The following is an 11400-nucleotide window of genomic DNA, read 5'->3' as shown; positions in this document are numbered from 1 at the left end:
CTACCTGGGTTCTACAGAGTTCACCCCTCTGACAATGCAGATTAAGAATGCAATACTGGGCCCTGACCGGTTTGGCTCAGTGGATAGAGTGTTGGCCTGCAGACTGAGGGGTCCCGGGTTCGATTCCGGTCAGGGGCATGTGCCTTGATTGCGGGCACATCCCCAGTGGGTACTGTGGAGGGGGCAGCTGATCGATGTTTCTCTCTCATCGATGTTTCTAACTCTCTTTCCTTCTCTCTTCCTCTCTGTAAAATATCAATAAAATATATATATTTTTAAAAAAGAATGCAATACTGGCAAAGTGGACATAAGCCACCCAACTTTTAATCCTGAATCTGCCCTTCGCTTGTGCTGCTAAACAATCGTGGACAAGACACCTTGGTGCAGCATTTTCTCCACATCTCAGGAGGATGGACACAGATTGATGGAGTTGTTGATGTTCCTGTAGTTGAAGAAGACAATGGCTTTGGAAGAAAAACTGCATATGTGTCAAGACATTACCATTATTCTCTACAGAGTAAAACACAGTCACATTTGGCGAAGACACCAATGGCGAAGGGAGTGAAGAGCGTAAGAAGGTGAGTAATGCTGTCTCCTTCGGAGGCCCCCACACACGTGGCATTTTCAAGCAGTCTGCACATGCTATGCTTTGGTCATGGCTTTCTGGGTTTCTCCCCCTTGCTTACAGATTTCCTAGTCTCATTTTTCCACTACCCTCTTTTTAAATGCCTATTTAAGTAGGACATGCCTCAATCACCCCTGCTGCTTCTCTGTTAGAAATAGAAATCACACATCCACAGCCAAAGGGAACAAAACCCAAACTCTAGTGTCTTAGAAGAGTCCCATTTGCCATTTTCTTCAACAACTGTGTTAATCCTCGAAGGACAGCTGCTTCTGGGTTATTTCAAAGGTTGTAATATGAGCTCAGTAGATCTTATGTTTTTTATTAGCATTGGCTACTAAAAAGAGACTTTAATATTACACTGAAAAGCACTTGGCCACAGAACTCAGCAAATATTATAACAACCAAAGCATTAGAATAGCTAAGTTAGAAACAAAAATCTTAAGCTCTACCCTCAAAATGTAATCTGGATTTCCCCCAATCCAAGAACTTTACAAACAATCATGCCTGCTCCCCAATCTTCCACACTTTTTAACACCTTCTTTCCGAGTCAGCGTGTCAGGGCTACACGGGGGTCTTGGTCAACCACATTTACCTCTTTGCCAAGAGCTTCCAGACTAAGTGTCATTGTCTTCACATCTGGGTTCCCTGATGCCAGGCAGAGGCCAGATTCTCCTTCTACCAGAGGCAGCTGGCCAATAGCAGATGTAAAGTGTGGAGAGACGCTGAGCGGGTGATGCATTTATAATGGTATGTTCGATGGCTCACTAAGCCCTGAGCTGGCAGCAGCTTCACACAGGCAGCCCTCATTATAGTTACCTCCTCTAGCTCTGCACGCTAGAACGAGAAGATGGGGGACTTCTTGCCTGAGGATTCCTGGCTGGCTTCACCCTTGAATCACAACAGGTGGTCATAAGCAACGTCTCATGTTTGGGAGGCAACATCATTTACCCAGAATCACCTACTCTTGGAGACACCAGGCCCTCAGCCCCTGCAAGAATCTACCAGTGGCTCTACTTCAAACACAGGAACTAAGGCACAGCACCATAAAACCAAGGGGCAAAACAAGTCTCAAAGAGATAAATGTATGGTGAGTCGTTAGGGACTTTTTTTTTTTTCCTGACAGAGTCACCAATGAATGGAATGGGGCTATAGATGAAGCTGCTACACCCAGTATTTTCCCTTTTCAAGTCCTTATGAAACTTGTACTAGTGGGAAACATAGTAGAAAGCAGAGTAGGTGACTTTAATTTCCTGAGTACTCCCTTTAAATAGACGATCTCATTTCATACCTGCAATAAACCTGTATTAGATATACTGTTATCCTCAGTCTACAGAGAGGAAGGTGGTAAGGTCACAATGAAGAGGTCTAGCAACTTGCCCAAGAAAATCAGCCATAATGGTGGAGCCAGGATTCAAACCCTGGCCCATATTTTTAAACATAATACTCTATATCCCATGTATAGACATACACATGCATGCACACCTAAATGTATACATACCCACATCTATACTTTTATTCTTTTATGTATACGTGTATTTGAACTTGAACACGTAGCCATCAAGACATCTGTCTCGATTGCAAGTGAGGTCTGAATCTCAGGGGTTACTCAAGTCTACTGAGGCAGAATAACCTTTAAAGAAACAGCCGGTTTTATTCCTCACTCATTGCCACTGTAGTCACCTACTCTGAAACAAGTCTGGGCAGAGGGAGGAGGCAGGCAATGCGGGGGCCAAGGAGAAGCCGTGTTGCATGACAACAAGAGAAATATTTAACAAATGCAGGAACAAAGTAGCCCCAGAAACAGCAAGCAAGGGGTTGATGAGCAGTTCAAACTCACATGCTGTCACCATGGATACAGCCCCAGTGTAAACAGCCCAGACCACTGCTGGGTGGTGCAAGTCAAGGTCATGGTGACTGGGCTATCCCAGAACTGGCAAAGTGGGGGTTAATAACAAGGGATTAGAAATAAGCGGCAAGCGCGTGTGCGCGTGCGTGCGTGCGTGCGTGTGTGTGTGTGTGTGTGTGTGTGTGTGTTTAGAGGGGAGTGTGTATGTTTTAGAGGGGAAGGGGTAGGGGGAGGGGAGAGAGTAACTGGTGATGAACTGGACTTTGAACTGTGTCCCCAGGGATTAGAAGAATGCTCAAATATTCTCATTTTTTAAAGAGGAGACAGTACGGCTATCACCAAAGATACAATCTAGTCAGGAAGTCCAGTCACAGTTCTTGTCATTCCCAGGACATCCAGTGATCCCAGACCATCCACATCACTTTAAGCAACTCGAACACAAGAAATGAGTTTCCTCCGTGAAACATGCAGGTTAGTGCTGGAGAGGACTTGTCTCACCAAAACATGGCGTGGATCATCTCCCTGGTTCTTTCAACGTCTCAACAAGAGTTAAATGTCACTGGGAGGCCTGCCCATCCCTCAGCAGAAGTCTGAAGAGAAGTCCATGTCTTGCAGACTTTCAAATTCTCTTCTTACCCTATCCTCTGTAATAACAAGATATTCTTCAATGTTTTATTCATTATGGGCAAGCGACCAGCGTTTTCCAAACTCGATTCCATGGAGCACCAATTCCCCTGGTTGGTGTAACGCTGCAATTTTCAACCTTTTTCATCTCATGGCACACACAAAATAATTACTAAAATTCGGCAGCACACCAAAACATATATTTCATTGTTTGCTGATTTGACAAAAATGGTATAATTTTGATTTATTCACACCAGATGGCTATTGTTGTGTTGGCCGTTGTCATTTTTTACTTGATAATCCAAGGGAAAAGAGGTCAGTGCCCCTGACTAAATAGTCAGGTACTGCATGTTTTTAAAATTCTTGAGGCACACTGGTTGAAAATCACTGGTATAAGGTATTATGTGCAAAACGGTTCTGTGGCCAAACAACTTTGTACAAGGCTAATAACAGCTTTCTTTATTACAGGGCTTTGTGGGGGTCTGTAATATGTTTTGTACATAACCCCCCAGACTCGTGTCATCATAAAACCCTGGGTTTGTCTGCTTCTCTTCGCTGCATATCTCCCGAGATTGTAGGTTTCAACACCAGGATGGACCATAAGCTCTCTCAGCAGGCTGCAAGTGCCTCAAGGAAAAGGACTTTGTCTTACTCATCATGGCACCTCCAGCACCTAGGGCCGGGCCTGGTGCCTGGTAGGTAGGTGCCTGATAACGTTTGCTGAATAAATACGTGATGTGGCCTCGTGAGCCATGCGCGATTCCCAAAGAAGGTTATTTGTGAGAAAGACCGATGTTAGAAATATGTCTCTTGCTGTGGCCTTTTGGAGTCTCTATTTTGTAGTCCAGCTAATTTATTGGGTTCATTACTGCTGAGTATTTTTGTTTATTGCCGTTTGTATCTCATTTCCATAAAGGAATGCTCACTTGTTCTACCAGCGAGTGGGCCAGAGGAGCCAGCCTTGCACAGAAGGGAGGTCGAACACCATTTAGAAACAGGCAGTCAACCACCCACTGGGAGGCAGAAAGCCAGACCGAGGAGCCCTGCAACAACGATTCTTCACACCAGACAAGCCCTTCCTTCCGCTTCCATCCAGGTGACCCCAGGGTATGTTGGAAAATATGGGAGTAGATGTTGCCAGCTAGAAGCTAAGCTCAGCCAACTTGTCCTAGAACATCTCAGGTGATCTCCACCATCACTGTTGACTCCTGAGGTGGGATCCGTGATATGGGGCATTAACTGATCAACTCCAAAGGAATCCTATGAAATAAATGGACATGGAACTGGGTCTGAAAAACACTGATATCTTAATTCCTTGGAATCTTCAAACAATTCATTTGATTTGAAGTGAACTGGGCTCACCTCCCTGCTCCATCCAGTGGTTTTCCATTTCCAGTGGCTGGAAATCTTTAACGGGTCATGAATTCAGGCTTGTGAGGACACATGCTGCGTCTCCCCATAAACTGAAATTGCCTGAATGTGGTCCTCACTCTGTTCTGGTGGCAAAAGCCCTGGTTTTCCAATCACCAAACCAACTGACCAGACTTCTTCTTGCACAGATACTTGCTGCCAAACCACTAACTCAACCCTCTGAGGCAGCCAGGACCTCCGAGAGGGCGGTGGTGAAGATGCCCACACTGCAGGAGTAAAGGCTTTCCCATGTCCAGGGGCATAGGGAGACAGAATAGTGTCTTCATTTGCTGCTCAGCCAAGGGGGGCGGGAGCGGGGGGTGCGACACTTCTCTTAACCACGTGACACAATACCCCAGACATCAGTGTCTAGTAGAAGTTGAAATGAACTGGTTAAAACCCATAAACCCATCTTAGTATTCATGGAAAGGGATCACATCTCCATCCCCTGTAATATTCATCAACTGTGTTATGTGAAAAAAGAATAAAGAAAATAAATGCTCCCCTTTACTGATGCCAGGCCTGCTCCTCCCGTTCCATAGCCTAAGTGTTTGCACATTGATGGCCTTGACAGAATAAACCCATAAAGGAGCAGGGCTACAGAGTGTCAGGGCCAGACTGGAAATGTGTCTCATCCTTAATTCTGACCCTCAGCAAATAGACACATGGTTTTTATTTTAAAAGGTGACCATGGGACAAAGAAATTCTCACCTCCCACATCTAATCAGAGAGAGATGCATGATGCTGGGGACAGCTAGCCAAGACACTGGTTGGATTTTTGACCTGCTTATGAGCCCTGTTTCCTTTAGGGAATGGCTCCTCTTGGGTTCTATGAGTGGATACTTTCTCTGTGACCCTGGGGTGTTGATGTCTCTGTCCTTTCTCCCACATCCACTCTGCCTCCAGTGAGTCCAGGACCTTACTTGGGCCATTTTGAGCACTTGGACTGTCCAAAGGATAAACGGATTTCTTTACTAACGTCAAGGTCTCTTATGATTTGGGTAAAATACTCTAGTTGGACCTACTGCTTACTGTAGCAGGGTTGTGTAGTGTTTCAGGGCATAAACTGTGAAGTCAGACCATCTGGGTTCAAGACATGTCATTCAGGTATGTGACCTGGGCAAGTACTGAACTGCTCCTTGCTTAAGCTCTTCATCTGTGAACTGGGGATCATAACACCACTACCTAGGTTTGTTGAGAGGATTAAATAAATACATATAAAGCATAGAGAAGAAGGTGGCCTGGTTTTTACCACAAACTCAATACATTATTTCAGATCAGGCCCCTTAGGTCAGATAGGATGGGAGCATCCTCCAAAGAGATTTCCATCATTGATGTTTCCATCATCAAGGGTGAAGAATTTGATGTGCAACCCCAACCTATTTCACTCTCAACCTACCACCTACCCCTACCTACTTCACTGCAACCTGCTACCTACCCCTTCCTACTCTGTTCTCAACCTATTACCTATCCCTTCCTACTCTGCTCTCAACCTACATAGGCTCTGCACCCGTCTTGCTGATAACTACAACCAGGAAAAATGGAAGGAGTAGGGTTGAGTGGGGAGTAGTAGTAAGTCCCATAGGTTAAGAGAGTGAAACATCTCCAGCCAACACTCTGCCTTCCTTGAGTGGTTTTGTTTACAGATGTGATGCTTGGTTTTCCCTCCACTTTCACTTCTTCCTCTCCATTAGAAACCTAATGCTTTGGCCTAGAACATGTGATGACTGACAAACAGAATTCCTTAAACATAAACCAGGCTTGGAATCCGATAGACTTTCTGCCACTGCTCTGGTAGCTTTCAAAGCTCTGGCTGACCTCTGGGTCCTCTGGCCTGGAATTCAGGAACTAGAAACTGTAAATACTGCATTTCCCTCTCCTTTAACATAAAATAAGAGAGAGAGCTGGGCTCTTGTGACTTTCAAATATCCACCGAGTGAAGGTGACAGGTCCTCCCCCTTGTGTGTGTGTGTGGGGGCCCCGCCTCCCGCCCCCAAATCAAATGCAGCTTCAAGAACTGGTCTCAGGGGAGCCAGGTAGACAAGTTTTCTCTTGCATCAGGATTGGCCGCCCCCAGTGGGGCAGATGGAAATAATTTTCAGACTTAAGGCCAGTCATTCGGTCCCCCAGACGTCATCATCTCGGCCATTTCTGTCTAGCCAGATGCCAGATGTAAGTAAGTTGCAGTCAAACCCACAGTCCATGCCAGTGGCACTCCAATGCCCTCTTGGGACTTCTGGATAGTTCCAAGGGATCTAAATGCTCCAGGTCACCTCTGCTTCTAGGCAACCATGCCCATGCTTTGTCTGTCGCTTACAGACCCAGACATAAAGCCCAGCTCTGTTCTCAGTTTCCACCAAAAGCTCACTCCCAAGGGCATTCGTGAGAGTAAAACATTTTACCAAAGAGTTAGAGCTCGTAGAAAGAAATGAGATCATGTCCCATAACACATACATGTAAAATATATTCGCATTCGTACTTTTAAAAGACCAGTCAGCTGGTCTCAAACCTTAAGACAGTGATGGGGAACCTGTGACACCTATGTCACCTCTGACAAGCGAACTCATTTTTTTGGTTGATTTTTCTTTGTTAAATGGCATTTAAATATAGAAAATAAATATCAAAAATATAAGTCTTTGTTTTACTATGGTTGCAAATATCAAAAAATTTCTGTATGTGACACGGCACCAGAGTTAAGTTAGGGTTTTTCAAAATGCTGACACGCAGAGCTCAAAAGGTTTGCCATCACTGCCTTAAGAGCTTGATTCACTTGCGTTTCTCCCCATTCAGTACTTGGCTTTCCACCTTCCCTCCTTCACTCTTCCTTTCTGCCCTGTACCTCTCAGGAATGGAGGTCAAAATCTCAAGTGTCAGTAGGGACTAGAAGGTAACACATAGATGGGTTGAGAAGCTTGGGTGTCAAGCCATAGAGAGGACCCAGCCAGCCTCAAAGCATTCAGGTTCAAACATTTGTAAGCACTGTGTCCTACTCAATATTTCTTTAGACTGCTTGGCCCGAAGGCTGCCCATGAGCAGACCTTCAGCTCTACAGCGTCTCTTTGCCACACAGCCAACCAAGACAGAGCAACAGCGTCACCAAAACGAGAGCTACCGGGACTCTCCCCTCCCACCCCCATGTGTGTCCTGAAGCCTTGCTAAGGTTAGATGGGAGTCAGCATCATTAGCTGATCCTTTAGATGAGTGAGCTAAAGTCAGCCAGGTACCAGGTGAGTTGGAGCTCAGGACAGTCGGGGATCACTGCAGGCTCCACTCATCTGTTGTGTGTTCTTTTTATATTATTTTTGTGGGAAGATATAAATAACACACTTGATATTTTTAATCATTCTTAAGGGTGCAGTTCAGTGGCTTGCACAACCACCACCACTATCCATCTCAAGAACTTTTTCATGATCCCGTATAGAGACTCTATGCCCATTAAGCAGTAAGTCCTCATTCCCTCCTCCCCTGACCTCTGTCAATCACTGTTCTACTTATACTCTCAATGAATCTGGTCACTCTAGGCACCTCATATAAATGGTATCGTACAGTTTTTGTCTTTTCGTGTCTGGCTTTTTTCACCTAGTATATCTTCAAGGTTCATCCACGTCTTAGCATGTGTCAGAATTTCACCCGTTTTGGGGACTGTATAATGTTCCACTGCATGGATATGCCATGTTTTGTTTGCCGGTGGATGGACATTTTGGATTGTCACCTTTTCGCTATTGGGAATAATGCTGCTGTGGACACTGGTGTACAAACATCAGTTCAAGTCCCTGCTTCCACTTCTTTTGTGTATATACCCAGAAGTGAAGCTGCTGGATCAGATGTATAACTTCTTGAGGAACCGTGCCTGTGTATCCTTGAACAGGTCAGGAAACCTCTCTGGATCTCATCTGTGAGACAGGGAGAATCACAGCACTACCTCAGTGGGGTGGACTGGGGATGACTTCATGTAAAGCATTTGGCTCAAAGATGGGGCACATCATAAACCCTTATAGGTGCTTAATCTCACTGTCCTCTGAATCTGAAAATAAACTCATAAGAATTCTCTAAGAAAACAACGAAGGCCCAGCTGGCCTGGCTCAGTGGTTGAGCGTCGACCTATGAACCAAGAGGTCACGGTTCAATTCCCGATCAGGACACATGCCTGGGTTGTGGGTTCAATCCCCAGTGTGGGGCATGCAGGAGGCAGCAAACTAATAATTCTCTCTCATCATTGATGTTTCTATCTCTCTCTCCCTCTCCCTTCCACTCTGAAATCAAATTTAACAATATTTTAAAAAAAGAAAAAACAAAGTACTCAAACCAAATGAACTCTAAAGTCACTCCCAACTCCCAAACTCCATGATCCCACCATTCAATTATTTTCCTGTTGGAGAAGCCAGAAGTTTTCAGAGTATATCTCAGGGAAACTCCCTCTCCACGGTCCCCACAAAAATCCACCCCTGCCAAGGCCCAATTTTCATAGCTCTCTCCTTGGAATCTGCTAACACATCCCATTAGAAACCAACATCTAATTTTTCTTGCCACTCCTTCCCCTGCTTTCTTTCCACATCCCCTCTTTCAGCTCCTTCTCCTGCCCACTGAATAGCTATGTTTCAAATCATCCTCCCTGTTGCCTTTACGCTTCGTCCCCTCCACAAGCTAATGTCTGTTGGAAGCAACGCTCGTGGAGTTATCCATATTAAGGTTTCATTCCCAAGAGTCACATATTTTAAATGAGTTTTTCCTCTTGGGCAGAATCCTGCTGGCAGGGCTGCTGCTATTTGGTGAAGTCAGTGGAGTTGGGTTTCTCCCTCACATGCTATTTATGTTGGGTTATCGCTTGGCCTGATGTTTGGCTTCTCGTCCTCCAACATGTGTCCCATGCCGATGAGCAACCACATCCCCTGAGCCATCCAGTGGATGCTTGCGTTTCATCAAGCACTCATTTTAGAAAAGCAATTAGAGGAGCTACGCTTCCAGGCTTCTCCTGCCGGGGCCAGATTTAGATTCCAGCAGGGAGGGGACTCATTCACTACTTAAAGAAATATTTTCCTTCTCCTCGCCGTCCCTCCGCCTGCCCTCTGAATGTGAGCGCTCACCAGCATAGCTATCCTCGCTAGACACTGAGAAGTTGCCCTGCGGTTAAGCCCGCAGCTCAGCTGCCAGGAATCCACGCACCCTCCCTGAAGCGTTTCCACAGCAGAAAGTAAAAGACATTCTCAGGTCGGGAACAAATGGGTTTTTCAGATCCTGGGCAAGAAAAAAGGTAGCTGAGCTTTGGTGATTTTTTTTTTTTTAAGTTTATGGGTTTGAGATGTCTCACCTGCCACATTAGAGAGAGAGAGAGAGAGAGAGAGAGAGAGAGAGGGGGGGAGAGAGAGAGAGAGAGAGAGAGAAGGGCTGATCGGAGCCCTGGTGCTCCCAGTAGTAACCAGGTTCTGGCCTGGGGGCCACCAAGCCTGGAGGTCAGGCTCTAAAAGGGAGCGGTGGGGCAGGGAGCAGTCTGCATGGGAAGCCGTCACCCTACTGCAGGGCAAGTGTCTGTGTTATCGGCCCCTCGTGCCCCCCTTTTTTCTGCACTACAGTCATTCACTCCAGATGAGAAAAATTCAAATGAAACCCTCTGTACAGCTTGAGAGGAAATCACCAAGATTTCACCAGCGGCTGACAGCCTATGAGGAGGTGGAAAGCATTGACCAAAGTGCAGCTTTTGTCATGAATCTTGACTTTTTGTTTACTCTTGGGACACTTGCCAGCTAATTGCAGCAATGGAGCACCCAGCTTTTGGGTAGAGCCCAGGTGACAGGTAAGCAGCCCAGGTGACAACTAACCAGCACAGAAGGTGACAGGTAACCAGCACAGAAGAGGGGCAGCGAAGCTCACACACTCCCTGCTCCCGTGCAAAGCTGCCCTGTTTTGTCACATCCAACCATTTCCACCTGCCTTACCACAAGAGGTCTCGCCTTACCTCCTGACACCGCACCCCTAGAGCCATCCATGGTAAGGACAGATGCTCCTGAGAAGCCCCCTTTCCCTGCCTGCCAGCGAGCAGTCACAGAACAAGCCTGCCAGTCCCTCGCTTCTGCTCCAGCCTCAGAGGCTCCCAGAAGGTCCGGGTCTGGTTTCAGCCGCACTTGCCCCGGGAGTCCATTGGACGTGGGTTTGTGGCTCCGAAAATGACACATGAAAAAAAAACACACAGAGAAGCCAGAACTCCTTCTAAACAAACACTGTGTGTCCCCAGAAACAACGTGCACTTTTAACCTCAGCCTTTTCCTCCTCCTCACTCTTATCAGGAAGGAAATACGTGTGCCAAGCGAGGAAATCTCCCAGGCGGAGATCTGTCCTGAAGGGATGTGACAGTAACATCTCACCAAGCAAGACACCCACCGGCAGGCACGCCCTTGAGGCACGCCCGGCTCCCGATTCATCTCTCCTTCCCACTCGCCTCAGAGGGGCTCTTTCTAGGAGAAACTTGGCTTTTGTGGGTCTGAGTGGGTAACTCAGGCTGGATAGACTCCTGGAGGTAATTTTATGCTATAAAAAAACTAAGACAAAATAAAACAAATGGATAAAACTGGAGCTGGTACCCCTTCGCGAGGCAGTTTCAGTCCCACAAGTTGGGATGACAAAACCAAGTCACATTCTCGGGAAGGAGGCAGGCGCACCAGCGGAGACCCCACAGCCCACCCTCAGCACCAACTATTGGGGCTCCCCAGGCCCACTCCCTACAGACCCCAGAAAGGAGATGCCTCCCAACTGGGGTGTCCTACCGGCTACTCACAGTACCTCTTGGCAAGGATGAGATGAGCAGAAGCTGCAGGAAAGTGAGCCCCAACTGCGTCCACCAGCCCAGCTCCATCGTTCCTGTGGCCGGTGCCCCGAGTGACTGCGGGGGAGGGACCGAGGG

General features: G+C 46.7%; 1 protein-coding gene across 1 annotated transcript in view; it reads right to left on the bottom strand.

Annotated features, from left to right (window-relative positions):
• The window catches only part of PAMR1 (peptidase domain containing associated with muscle regeneration 1), a 63227-nt gene extending 51833 nt beyond the window's left edge, over positions 1–11394 (bottom strand). The window contains exon 1 of the mRNA XM_006756127.2: positions 11280–11394. Coding sequence (XP_006756190.1) covers positions 11280–11352 — 73 coding nt within the window. The 5' untranslated portion in view covers positions 11353–11394. The remainder of the gene's footprint in view (positions 1–11279) is intronic.
• Positions 11395–11400: the final 6 nt, after the last annotated feature.

Source organism: Myotis davidii, unplaced genomic scaffold (assembly GCF_000327345.1).
Source record: "Myotis davidii unplaced genomic scaffold, ASM32734v1 scaffold94, whole genome shotgun sequence".
NCBI classification, from domain to species: Eukaryota; Metazoa; Chordata; class Mammalia; order Chiroptera; family Vespertilionidae; genus Myotis; species Myotis davidii.
The sequence above is the reverse complement of the archived record's forward strand: the minus strand, read 5'-3'. Positions and strand labels throughout refer to the sequence as shown.